General features: G+C 49.3%; 2 protein-coding genes across 3 annotated transcripts in view; one reads left to right on the top strand and one right to left on the bottom strand.

Moving 5' to 3' along the window:
- RBPJL (recombination signal binding protein for immunoglobulin kappa J region like) overlaps window positions 1-5,914 on the bottom strand; it is a 43,668-nt gene extending 37,754 nt beyond the window's left edge. The window contains exon 1 of the mRNA XM_081196382.1: window positions 5,867-5,914. Coding sequence (XP_081052508.1) covers window positions 5,867-5,876 — 10 coding nt within the window. The 5' untranslated portion in view covers window positions 5,877-5,914. The remainder of the gene's footprint in view (window positions 1-5,866) is intronic.
- MATN4 (matrilin 4) overlaps window positions 1-14,135 on the top strand; it is a 41,539-nt gene that overhangs the window by 11,830 nt on the left and 15,574 nt on the right. The gene's annotated exons all lie outside the window — the stretch shown is intronic.

Genomic DNA, 14,135 nt, shown 5'->3' with positions numbered 1-14,135 from the left:
AATGGCATAAAGCCATTGAATCAGTATGAAGTGATCGTGGGAATGATAAAGATTTGATGACAGGATAGTGGTGTTGACAGTTTTTACAGTAGCTGATAGAACACATGAGGGTGCTTTTCCAAACTACATTACTGTTATGTGTCTCCTCCGCACATCTGGGCCTACGGCTGCAATCCTAACTATGTCCCCTCAGAAGCAAACCCCATTAAATTTGGTAGGTTTTACTCCCAAGTAATTGGGATTAGGATTGCAGCCTTGTTGAATGTTGTAAGAACACAAGAAGAACCTTGCTGAATCAGACCAAAGGCCCATCAAGTTCAGTGTTTTGTTCTCACAGTAGCCAAGCTGATGCCTGTGGGAAAATCCACAAACCCACCCTTGAATGAATACAACGCTTGTAATAATTCCGACAGAAGAGAGGATCAGACGGGAGTTCCTGGCTGTGTGTCATGGAGAGTGAAACCTTCACACATGCGAGAAGCATTTTAGACATCTTCCTGCATGCTGGTATATTGGGAGTCCTGAAGACAGTTCAAGTCAGTGCTGAGCTCTGAGCTGAAGCAGGCATGTGTGCATATTGTGAACACTTCTTGAAATACCTACTTCCCAATTTCACCCAATTTTTAGGGGTGTGTATGACAAGTTGCAGAAGTGTCCATTTTTCTGCACCCCTAACACCTTCAGTATTCTTCTCTCAGGTGCCTGGCATTAGGTGGGTTCTACAGATCCTCTTTGAAGCCCCTGTTGATTGATACTTTCGCGATATTCTCTCCCTGCTGCATTTCCAACCAGCATACAATCATTCTGAAGGATTTAGTGATGGGCATCACATAGCCCAGCCATCTCCAACAGGATGCTCTCCAGATGGTATGGGGCTACAACTCCCAGCATCTATGACCATTGGGGCTGATGAGAGCTGGAACCCAGCTGTGTCTAGATAGCACCAGGATGGGGAAGGCCAACTTAGCTACATGGTGATTGCTTGTGTGATTACATCATTGTAGGGAGGAAGAAGGTTGATGGGAAACTCACACGAAACAGCACTGAACAACTACAGTAGCAGAGCATTTCCAGGCCCTCTGAAGCCCCCCACAAACTACAGTTCCCAGGATTCTTTGGGTGGGGAGAACCATATGCATTAAATGAATGCTGTGGATGTGACCTAGGTCCTTCAACATTGGTGTCACATGCATGCCGGTTACAGAGTACCGTTTTTAATCCTTCACTGGGGTAATAATTTGGCACACGTTAAAACAGGTTGGCTCGAAATCAGAAGAAATCAGCTCCTGCTCTGCAGAACATAAAAGGTAAAACGATCTCTCTGTTTTAATAAAGAGCTTTTTGTTCAGCTCTCTCACTCGCTGCTGATTCGGGCTGCGAGGGAGCTGAACCGCGGAGCCTAACTCAGGCTTTCCACGTGGGAAATAATTTGTCACTGTGTCAGGAAGGCAAAGGCAGGTTCATGTTTCAGCCGTTTGCAGTGGGTTTGCCAGGCTGGGGACGGGGCAAAGAGCAAAGAGGTATGGAAAAATAATTACCATGCCTGGTGGGAAGCATTCAGTGCCGTGTGTTGGGCTAAGCTAGTTGTCATTCCCCGCTGTGGCACTTTTAGAGGTCGAGAGGCAAAGCTGTTGCTGGCCATCCTCACAGCGCTTGTTCCTTTTTCTTTGTTTACATAACATCTCAAGCTGTGTGCCCAGCACAGCCCCTGGCCAGCTTTTCCTGAAACATTCTAACCTTGTTAAAGCACAGTAACACTCAGAAGAAGGTATAACCGCACTACCTAACATGAGGCAGGAGGTACTTAGGAATGCAGCTGTCCTGTGTCCAGAAGAGACTCACCTAGGTGAGCCAGCCCGGTGTGCCTGGTGCTCAACAGAATGGGCACCCAGAACCGGCACAGCCTAGGAAGCTACCAAGCAGGAGTTGGGTGACCTGCAGCAGGTGATTCTGGGTTGTATGCAGTGAAGTCATTGAGTTTGCGGAACAATTTCAATGCACAAAGGCATTGACTTTGCTGGAGTCGACCCTCTGCGTAGTGCTCATCAAGCCCTTTTCAGAAGCCAGAGCTTACACATTGATGAAATTGATGAGCGGGGCCTCGCTGGCTAGCCCAAACTCCATCACTGTGTGCCCGCACTGCCCCCTTCCCTCCCACTCGCTTCATATTAATTTGGCTAGCTACAAACGGGTGGCGCTGTGGTTTAAACCACTGAGCCTAGGGCTTGCCTATCAGAAGGTCGGCGGTTCGAATCCCCGTGACGGGGTGAGCTCCAGTTGCTAGGTCCCAGCTCCTGCCTACCTAGCAGCTTGAAAGCATGTCAAAGTGCAAGTAGATAAATAGGTACCACTCCAGCGGGAAGGTAAATGGCGTTTCCATGCACTGCTCTGGTTTTGCCAGAAGTGGCTTCATCATGCTGGCCACATGACCCGGAAAAACTGCGGACAAACGTCGGCTCCCTCGGCCAGTAAAGCAAGATGAGCGCCGCAACCCCAGAGTCGTTCGTGACTGTCAGGGGTCCTTTAGTTTTACCTTTGGAAGCCTTCACGCATGCAGCTATGCCTAAGCAGTGCTGGTTCTTCTTGTGGGAATGCAGGGACCCCTCCCACTGAGTCACTGGGCATTCAATCTGGGCCACCCCTCTTCCTTCTGTTGCATGTGCATTGAGGGTTTTATGTATTTATTTGTGTAGCTAAACTATTTCTAACCTAGTCTTCCATCCAAAACTACAGTGGTGCCTCGCAAGACGAAATTAATTCGTTCCGCAAGTCTCTTCGTCTTGCGGTTTTTTCGTCTTGCGATGCACGGTTTCCCATAGGAATGCATTGAAAATCAATTAATGCGTTCCTAGGGAAACCGCCTTCAGACCAGGTCCGGGGACAGTCTGTCCCCGGACCTCTTCTGAAGGCTGGGGGGGGGGACAAGGGCTTTTCTTCCCACCCCCAGCATTTTAAAAAACCCTGGGACAGCGGAGGACTTCTCCGCTGTCCGGGGCGATCTTAAAATGCTGGCGGGCGGCATTTTAAAATCGCCCCGGACAGCGGAGGACTTCTCCGCTGTCCGGGGCGATTTAAAAGCCCCTGGGAAGGCAGGCAGGGGGGACAAAGACTTTTGCCCCCCGCCAGCCTTCAGAAGAGGTCCTGGGGGCAGCGGGAAGCGAAGCGCTTCGCTTCCCCGCTTCCCCCCGACGTCTTTTGCAGCAAGGGGCTGCGGGGAGATCGCTATCTCCCCGCAACCCCTTGCTTCAGAAGAGGTCCGGGGGCAGCGGGAAGCGAAGCGCTTCGCTTCCCCACTTCCCCCGGTCTTTTGCAGCAAGGGGCTGCAGGGAGATCGCTATCTCCCCGCAACCCCTTGCTTCAGAAGAGGTCCGGGAGCAGCGGGAAGCGAAGCGCTTCGCTTCCCTGCTTCCCCCGGTCTTTTGCAGCAAGGGGCTGCAGGGAGATCGCTATCTCCCCGCAACCCCTTGCTTCAGAAGAGGTCCGGGAGCAGCGGGAAGCGAAGCGCTTCGCTTCCCCGCTTCCCCCGGTCTTTTGCAGCAAGGGGCTGCAGGGAGATCGCTATCTCCCCGCAACCCCTTGCTTCAGAAGAGGTCCGGGAGCAGCGGGAAGCGAAGCGCTTCGCTTCCCCGCTTCCCCCGGTCTTTTGCAGCAAGGGGCTGCAGGGAGATCGCTATCTCCCCCCAGCCCCCTGCGACCCTCCCCCGGCTGGAGAGGTGACACGCGCCTATGGCAGGAGCCTCCATAGGCGCACGTCACCTCTCCAGCTGGGAGAGCGCGCGCGGGGCTAAAGCAGCCCCCTGCGACCCTCCCCCGGCTGGAGAGGTGACACGCGCCTATGGCAGGAGCCTCCATAGGCGCACGTCACCTCTCCAGCTGGGAGAGCGCGCGCGGGGCTAAAGCAGCCCCCTGCGACCCTCCCCCGGCTGGAGAGGTGACGCGCGCCTATGGAGGCTCCTGCCCCGCTCGGGATGGCAGTCCCGGCAGGGCAGACAGCTCTGCGCCGCCATCCCGAGCGGGGCGGGACTTAGCGCCCCGCTCGGGATGGTGGCGCAGATCTGCCTGTAGTCCCAGGACGGCAGACAGCTCTGCGCCGCCATCCCGAGCGGAGCGGCGCAGATGTGCCTGCCGTCCCCGGACGGCAGACAGCTTTGCGCGGCCATCTGGAGCGGGGCGGGCTTCTCCCCCGGCTCCCGATGGCCGTGCAGAGCCCGCGCTGATCCCGGCACGGCAGACAGCTCTGCGCCGCCATCCCGAGCGGGGCGGGACTTAGCGCCCCGCTCGGGATGGTGGCGCAGATCTGCCTGCAGTCCCAGGACGGCAGACAGCTCTGCGCCGCCATCCCGAGCGGGGCGGGACTTAGCGCCCCGCTTGGGATGGCGGCGCAGATGTGCCTGCCGTCCCCGGACGGCAGACAGCTTTGCGCGGCCATCTGGAGCGGGGCGGGCTTCTCCCCCGGCTCCCGATGGCCGTGCAGAGCCCGCGCTGATCCCGGCACGGCAGACAGCTCTGCGCCGCCATCCCGAGCGGGGCGGGACTTCTCCGCTGTCCCGGGAAGGCAGGCGGGGGGAGCAAAGACTTTTGCCCCCCGCCGGCCTTCAGAAGAGGTCCAGGACCTCTTCTGAAGGCCGGCTGTGGGCGAAAGTCTTTGCTCCCGACCGCCAGCAATTTAAAACAGGTCCCCGGAGATTTCCCTATGGGCTTTCGTCTTGCGAAGCAAGCCCATAGGGAAATTCGTCTTGCGAAGTGCCTCCGAAACAGAAAACCCTTTCGTCTTGCGGGTTTTCCGTCTTGCGAGGCATTCGTCTTGCGGGGTACCACTGTATACCAGAGCTGGCTACGAAGCAGAGTAAAATACAGAACATAAAACCATAAATGCATTAAATTCCAGAAACTACCACAAATGCCACCAGGAATTGAAAACACAGTGAATAACAGCACTCTCCAGAAGCACTGAAGCGGCTTCATACTTCAAAATAATTTCACAGCTATCATCCTAAAAATGCCTTTAGTAAACTGATGAGTGAATTTTGAGCTGGCACTGGAAAAAAGCATGTGTGGAGGTGTTCATAATTGGGGTGCCACCACAGTGAAGGATTCTTCTGCATCCGAATCACTGTCCAAGAGACTGTCTAAGTATATTCCATGCAAAATATACTGTGGAATGTTTTAACTGAGGATAGCCTAGTCGGTAGAGCATGAGACTCCTACTCTCATGCTCAGGGTCGTGGGTTTGAGCCTGACGTTGGGTAAAAGATTCCTGCATTGCAGGGAGTTGGACTAGATCAGGCTTCCTCAACCTTGGCCCTCCAGATGTTTTGAGACTACAATTTCCATCATCCCTGACCACTGGTCCTGCTAGCTAGGGATCATGGGAGTTGTAGGCCAAAAACTTCTGGAGGGCCGAGGTTGAGGAAGCCTGGGCTAGATGATTCTATGAACTCTATGATTTTATGATTGTAACTTTCTTTACCAAAGAAGTGAGAGCCATAGATTAGTGGCAGAGCAGCTGCCATGTAAACAGATGTTCCCAGTTTTGATCCCTGGCATCTCCAGGTAGACCTGGAAGAGAATCCTGCCCAGAAACTTTGCTGTGTGTTATTCTGCTCTGCTCTGGGGCAGACAGTGTGTTCACCCATGTGATTCACAATTGGAATATTCAAAGCATTGCTATCCAGCAAAGGGGAGAAAAAAGATTAAAGAACTGACCAGGCAGGCTACACTGAAACCCAAAGCGGCTGCTTTTCTTGAAACTCAGGATTTGGCTGTTAGTCCAGACAGTACGAAATGGGAACAGGGCAAGACATTGCTGGGTAGAACAGTGAGAGGGAGAGAGCCAGGACTCCTCTTGGGTTTCACATTGACATACCTGGCTTCATTATGTGATCAGGGACCCCTTCTTCTAGCTTTTGATCATTCCAGGAACTGAAATGCACCACCTGCAGCCTCCATTCGCTCTTTGGCTTTCTCTGCCTTGGCTTCTTTTTATGCACTCGCAAGGGGACTGCTGGCTGAGATAAGCATTTTGGCTGCTTCCAAGTTCTGTGGAGTCCCCCCCCCCACCCTGCATCATGCCTTTTTAAAATTAGGAATCATAGGCTGCCTTTCCAGTGGAGCCACTTATCTCTTGACCGGCTTTGCCCAAACACAAATACCCTTATCCCCTCCGCACAGGTTGTGAAGGTCTTTGCTTTAGACAACCCATTGGAATATCCTTGGCTTTGCAGCAGAGCTCTTTTTTTTAACAATAAAAAAACAACAGCCCACAATCTCCAAGGCCTGTTGATCAAATGCTTCCACTGCTGCTCAATATTTGCACATCCTTTCCCCAGCTGCTTTCCTGCTCCTGGCTTCTCACATACCTCCCACTACTACCGAACAACGGCTGCAGCATTGGGGGCGGGGAGTTGAGGGCAATGCTGGTTCCAGGTTTTGTTTGGGATTCTTTTGGAGCAGGCTTGTGGGCAATAAGCGGGTCTCCTCCTTGTTCCCCTTCTTGCTGTTGCCCACTCACTCTGCCTCTGGGCCCAAATCCCCCTGCTGCTTAGAACAAGGGGTGAAGAGCCCTGGGGACTGGATGTGGCTCTCCAGGACTTCCTATTTGGCCCTTGGGACTGTCCTTGGGCTATCCCCTTATTCCCCTTCCTGTATGCTTTTTTCCTGGCTTGAGTGTGTCCTTGAACTGTGGAGTCCTTTGTTTGCCAGGACTGAGAGATACCTCTGGTGTATATAGATGTGTGTAGAAACGAATATGTTCAGAAACCTCTGGTCTTTTCATGGCTGGAAGGTAGCCCATTGCAAAGTTCAGAGCCATGTCTGATATGCCTCCCATTTTTCCATCTGACCCCCACCATCACCTGCATGCAGTCCGCCTGCAAGGGATGTGTCCCTTGGGCTACAGGATGGCTGTGTTTCAAGTCCCACATCTTTTCAAAAGTGCAAATTGAATAAATTGATCTTCAAAAGCGAATTGGATCAAGTTTCTCCCCCATCCCCATTGTCTACGCCAACTTGTGGTCCAAGGTTTCAGGAAGGAGTCTCCTAATCTTACCTGGAGACGCTGGGGATTGAACCTGGACCTTCTGCCTGACAGGAAATGTTGTAGCACTGAGCTATGGCCCTTCCCCAAATATAGTATGGTGCATCTGAGCAGTCAAATTGATTTATTTACTCATTCATTCATAAGCATCTATAGCTCACACTTCATAATGGGGTCCTAGATTGGGTTGCATGTAAATGGGAGGGATATACCAACCTCATCCCTCACCCCCGCCAAGGCCTGCTGAAAAAGCTGCATCTTGACCTTGTCACAGGGAAACTCATAGGGCCTCCCCTGCAGATTTTGATTCTGGGGCAGGTTTCTATGGGAAGAGGCACTCCTTGAGATATTTTGGACCAGTCCTGTCTGCCAGCATCCCGGCTACTGCATTCTGCACCATTTGCAGTTTTTGAACTGTCTTCAAGGGGCAGACCCACGTGGAGTGCATTGCAGTAGTCCATTCTTGAGGTTACCTGAGCATGGAGCACTACAGCCAAGCAAGGCCCATAATTTGAGACAGTCACTTGTAGCCAGTACTGAAGAAGAAGAAGAGGAGTTTGGATTTGATATCCCGCTTTATCACTACCCGAAGGAGTCTCAAAGCGGCTAACATTCTCCTTTCCCTTCCTCCCCCACAACAAACACTCTGTGAGGTGAGTGGGGCTGAGAGACTTCAGAGAAGTGTGACCAGCCCAATGTCACCCAGCAGCTGTATGTGGAGGAGCGGAGACACGAACCCAGTTCCCCAGATTACAAATCTACTGCTCTTAACCACTACACCACACTGGTTCCCACCTGAAGCCACCTGACCCTCAAGCAACATTAATTGGCCAAGAAGCATGCCCAGCCTACTGACCTAATCTGTCCGGGGGAGCACCACCTCCATTCATAACAGGTTGTCCACTCACTTTGCACACTTGAGAGCCTGCAACACACAGCACCTCTGTCTTGTCTGTATTCAGTTTCATTACACACACGCACATATATATTCACAGTAATGCTTACTATAATCCTGTAGGGATGGTCAGCAGTATTACCATGTGATTCCTCTCTGGTTAAAATAAATTGGTTCTCTCCTCATTTTTTAAGTAAACATCTCACTTCTCGCTTTTTCTCTCGTTTCTTTTTCTCAAGTTTTTCTTTCTCTAGTTGAGCTTTCGAAATGACCTGGACCCAGACAGAATCAGGCTGCTTGCCACCCTGTCACTGAAGCAAGGTTTGGACATGGTAGAATGCAAGAAATGTTATGCATGGCACAGCTGCCCAAAACAATTTTTGTGGTTATTGCTGCATTGCCAAAGAGAGAGAGAGAGGGAAATAATAATAATTTAAGAAGTGGTAAAAACAGTGCAGGGTTTTTTTAAAAGTAGAAAGTGTTCCATGCAAATGGCTTTTGTAGAAGCTGAGGTTTTCTCTCACTATGTGTGATTCCAAAATTAAGCTAATCCACATGACTTTTTGACTTGCTCTGTGGCTCATCACTCCATCCCTGGAGTGTCTGGGACAGAGGGGTAATGGAAGGTGAAGGTGCTGTTCTTTCAGTGATATTATGGCTTCAACTGGAAGTGAAGCTTTTTGTCATGTCCCTACAGTCCCTGGCTTTCCTTGACATCCAGTCTGACAAAGAGTTCTGCTGGATTTGAAAACTTGCTTGCTATTTTGTGACATTTCAATGGGATTTTAACCTTCAGCCTCATATCCCTCTTCCTCTGCTTAGCAGCAGTTTCTCTCTGAGAACAGCTTTAGTTGTATGACATGAAGAGGATTGGTATATATCTGCCCCACACCATTCACATTGGAGCAGGATAAGAGTCCTGCTCCTGTTGCTGTTCAGTGAGTCAGCACAGTCCAGTGGTTAGAGTGTCAGACTAGGAAATGGGAGACCCAGGTTCAAATCCCCACCCAGCCATGAAGTTCGCAGGGCGACCTTGGACCACTCCCTGCCTCTCTGCCTAACCTACCTCACAGGGTTGTTGGGCGGATAAGAAGAGGGGAGAACCATGCATACTGCCCTACCCTGCTTGGAGGGAAAGGCAGCAAACAAATAAGTAAATAAATAAATATTCCAGGGTGGCGCTAGAGGCTGGGCACAACTCCTTTCGAGGTGCAAGCAGCAAAGCTGCCTTCATGGTACTTTCTCCAGGGGATGCCAACAATGCCTTTGCCCCTGCATTCATTCATATTCCTTCATTGCAGGGGGTTGGACTAGATGATCCTCAGAGTCCCCTCCAACTCTATGATTCTTTGAAACGTTCATCCACAGGGTTAAATCAATAGGTGAGAGGAAGACTCTATATGGCTTCTGCTAGCTCTGTCCCCCTTCATCACTGCCCCCTTTGCCCTCTGAGATGGAGGGTGACTGCAGCAGGGAGCCTGCTGTTCTTATGTAGAGTCTTTGCACGAGATCGAATCCTGAAAATCAGGGTCCCTCCATGAGTAAACCGGGCTCTCCACAGCAGATGTTCCGAGGGATGGTGGTGATGGGGGAATCTAGAATGCTCTTCCCTGCCTGCATGTTGATTTAACCCAGAAGACAAATGTCCGAATAGCGCTTTAGTTCAGCTCTGAGGTACTTACACAAAGCAGATGTGGATGTGCTTTGATGCGGCTTGCAACGGGGGAAGCTTCCACATGTGTTAATTTGAACAAGGATGCCTAGAAACATCGCCACACAGTCCAGACGATCTGTTGGGCCATTATTTTCCTCATACCAAGAATCTGGCTCAAAGAGTGTGAATTTAGGTGACTGGGGCGGGGGGAGCCATAACAGAGGGATAGAAAAGAAATGTGGAGTAAGGAGGAAGAAAGGGCCTCATGTAAGAGGGGAGCTTGGAGGAAGGCTTTGAACAGAGAGAAAAAAGCTGTGGCACCAAGTTGGTATTCCGGGAGGAAATTCCAGGCACAAAGGGCAGCAGGTCTAGTGGGTGGAGCTGTTTAAGAGTTGCTGACTTCAGGGCAGAACTAGAGTATATTCCAGGGTTTTTTAACTGAAGGGGCAGAGAGGAAAGAGACAGGTTTTTGCCGTGTTCTCTGGAGTCAAGTGACATTATACATTTAAAATTTATTATTATGTTACGTCCCACCTTTCTTCCAAGGAGCTCAAGTGGTGTTCCTGGTTCTCCCCCTCCCCAGTTACAAACAAGTCATGTCCCTCTGGTCCTAGTTTAACATTCTAAGCACCACACCTGATGACCAGTCAGATCAGATATGGGGAAGGAAAGAGATAGGAAGAATCAAAGACAGGCGGGAGACTTTTCCTTCATGGATGGTGCTAGTATCAATAGTAAATGAGGCCCCAAGGGGGGTGGGGAAATCTAATGATTTGCACTTAATATATATCATTTGTACCTTGCATCGGGTGGCTCTGTGGTTTAAACCACTGAGCCTAGGGCTTGCCGATCTGAAGGTCAGCGGTTCGAATCCCCGCGACAGTGTGAGCTCCCGTTGCTCGGTCCCAGCTCCTGCCAACCCAGTAGTTTTAAAGCACGTCAAAGTGCAAGTAGATAAATAGGTACCGCTCCGGCAGGAAGGTAAATGGCGTTTCCATGTACTGCTCTGGTTTCGCCAGAGCATGAGCCAGAAAAACTGCCTGCGGACAAATGTCAGCTCCCTCGGCCAGTAAAGCAAGATGAGCACCGCAACCGCAGAGTCGTTTGCGACTGAACTTAAGTGCCAGGGGTCCTTTACCTTTACCTAAATAATAGAAGTCACTGTAGACTTAGAGTATTCTTGATTACTGGATAATATATTTTGTGAACTTCTTGGTTCTATAGAGACTTACTCAACACACTGATTTCAAAGGGACTTAGGTTGCAATCTTATAAAAAATTACATGGTAATAAGCCCCAATAATAAGTCGCTGGAGCTTACTTTTGAGCAGACATGCATAGGGCCCTACTGTTGTTTAGGATCACAGCCTAAGATAGCGCAATCTTGACTATGTCCACTCAGAAATGAGTCCTATTGAATGCAAACATACTTACTCCCAGGTAAGTGGGGTTAAGATTGCAATTGTATACACTAACTTAGAAGTAAACTCTATTGAAGAATGGGATAAGATGTTTAGGATTGCAGCTTCATTCGTAGAGGAATAAAAACACAGTCCAAGCATTTAATTAGCATTTAATCTAAGTATTTAATTAGCCGACAAGACTTATTCTTAAGTAAACATGGGTAGGATTGGTTTGTGAATGTATGTTTTAGTCTTCCTGCTTGTAGTTCAAGAGTCCTGATAAATGTCACTGGATCTGCTAATGGATAGGGGGCCAGATCATGAATGTAAGCAACCTTGTCTGATTCTTTTTGTGTCTGCGAGACCTTAAGACTTCCAAAAAAATCTTTTGCAAAGGCAGTTTTTCTCCTTCTCAAAAATGGCTTGCCTGAGTAAAGTCTTACTGGTTAGAATAGTTCAGATGTGATTTCCTTAATTGCTTTTTTGGCATGTTTTCCTTAGCATATATTTGCATTTTAAACCCCATTTGACTAGAATCTTTTGATGCTCAGAAGGAACCGGGATCACCTGGCATCCCCTTGGGGAGCATTCAGTTCCCAATGAATGAAAAATTGCCAATTTTCTTAACTGACAGCCGTATGAATGGAGGTGTTTGGGTTTGCTTTTTGGCTCAGAGACAAATTTGTGTCAAACTTTGAAGACGCATGAAGGAGGAAAGCTTTCTGGTGCAAAGAGAGAATATTGTATGCGTACAAAGAGAGCCTTTAGATTAACTGTAGGTGCTCGATACAAATTCTTAGAAATGAGGAAATGGCATGAAGTGACAAGGTGTAAAATGATTAGGAGCAGTGAACAAAATCTTGTTTAGCTTGCGGTCATTTGAAGGGTAATTTTGAATGCTGTTTTATGGATGATGGGGAAAATCTGTAGAATGGGCCACTGTTCAGAGTTAATAGCCTAGTTGCCTGTGGAGGATAAAATTCACCTCTTGGTGACCAGGCAGCGTTTGAACACTGAGAAAGATTAGCGGAGCAAATCTATGTATATTTACTCAGGAGTTGGCACCATTGTGCTCAGTGATGCTTATATCCCAGTAAATACGTTTAGATTGCAGTCTAAAGAACTGATCGCTCCCCCTTTTCAGGTGACCAGTCTAGGGATGGACAATTTTTTGTTAGTTCTGGTTTCTCTCAGGCTGCGCACACATTACTATTTACTTTGGCTTCAGTCTGCTCCCATCACTAGCATTGGAAGCTGTAAAGACATGGTGTTAGCCACAATCTGTAGGCTACAATTCTGCAGTTTCTTGAGAAATGCTCCAGCGTTTTCCATCTAAAAGCTGCAATTAAAAGTGAGGCGTGTGCAGTTCAGACAGCCACTGCAAGTGCACAGAGGACAGCTTCATTGCATTTGCTTCACTCCAAAGGATTCTGGGAACTTCGTTTGTTAAGGGCACTGAGAGTTGTTAAAGGTAAAGGTAAAGGGACCGCTGACCATTAGGTCCAGTCGTGACCGACTCTGGGGTTGCGGCGCTCATCTCTCTTTATTGGCCGAGGGAGCCGGTGTACAGCGTCCGGGTCATGTGGCCAGCATGACTAAGCCGCTTCTGGCAAACCAGAGCAGCACACGGAAACACCGTTTACCTTCCCGCCAGAGTGGTACCTATTGATCTACTTGCACTTTGACGTGCTTTCGAACTGCTAGGTTGGCAGGAGCAGGGACCGAGCAACGGGAGCTCACCCCGTCACGGGGATTTGAACCGGCGACCTTCCAATCGACAAGTCCTAGGCTCAGAGGTTTAACCCACAGCGCCTCCCGCGTCCCTCTTGAGAGTTGTTAGGAGACCCTTATTTCCCTCATGGAGCTACAGTTCGCAAGAGTTCCCTGGGAAAAGAGGGATTGATTGTAAATGTAAAACCATTCTGGAAACTGTAGCTCACTGAGGGGAAAGAGGGCAGGGAGGTATGTCCTAACAACTCTTCAGCATCCTTAATAAAACAGCAGATCCCAGGATCCTTTGCGGGGAAGCCATGACTGTTTAAAGTGGTATGATGCTACTTTAAATGTATAGTGCAGATCGGACCTAGTTTAAGATCCACGGAAGGTTGCCCAGGCCTGCCAGATAGCCACCTTACACCCCCATTTCCAAGCAAATACAAAGAAAGTTTGCTTTTCTTCATTATTTTCCTTTCCAGAAGGGGCTGCCTCCTTTCTCTTGTTCTCTCTCCCCGCTCCTCCTCTGCCCTTGATGCACAGCTGATTCCCATCAGTTTACCTTCTGAGACAGGCGGATGCCAACAATAACATTTGGGTGGCATGGATAGCTAGTTTCACCCCATCTCTCAACCTGCGGTGCCTTCCATGATTCGGGGCCCATAACTCTTTTGATGGTAATGCATCATGGGGAGTGCAATTGTTTTCAAGATTGCAGCAGGAGGAGTGTTTTAAACCTTCCCTTCCCAACTATCTCCTCGTGGGGGAAAGCAGAAGCTCCCTTTGACTGCCTTTTGCCAAGGTTGTCACTCTTCTTTCCCCATTCACAAATCCTCCCTAGAGCCAGTAAGGAAACCAGCAGGCTAAGCTGCTTTGCATTGCAGTGGCCCCTGGTGGATATATCAAAACACCACATCTTTTTTTTTCTTTTTTAGAATTCAAAGCTTATCCCTCTTATTAGAAAGCTGGAAAACCGTTTCCCAACCTCATGGGTTTGCAAGCAATTTCAGCCATGATTTTTGGCCAAAGCCCCTATTTCCATAATGTCATTAAACTTTGGGAGTCTTTTGGGGACAATTTGCAGTTATCCTAAATATTAGCAGCTTCTGTGGGGAGCAATCTGGGTCATTTCTCCAGATGCTTCTGTTGTAGCAAAATTGCATTCCCCCCCCTGCTCTTAGATATCAAATGTTTTTTCTGCTGAAAATGCAATGCTTCCCCCCCAAGCTGCAGCTACCATTGCTATGTGAATTGTGGTTTCGTGAGTATTGCACAATGCTGTGTTGCACAATTCTTCGGTGAATTTATTTAGCAGGAAGAGCTAATAAAACAACCCAAATGAATTTGTTCACCATGCTGCGGAACAGTTACATAAGAACATAAGAAGAGCCTCCTGGATCAGGCCAATGGTCCATCTACTCCAGCACTTTGTTC

Source organism: Podarcis bocagei (genome assembly GCF_964188305.1).
Source record: "Podarcis bocagei genome assembly, chromosome: 5".
Classification (NCBI taxonomy): domain Eukaryota; kingdom Metazoa; phylum Chordata; class Lepidosauria; order Squamata; family Lacertidae; genus Podarcis; species Podarcis bocagei.
The sequence above is the reverse complement of the archived record's forward strand: the minus strand, read 5'-3'. Positions and strand labels throughout refer to the sequence as shown.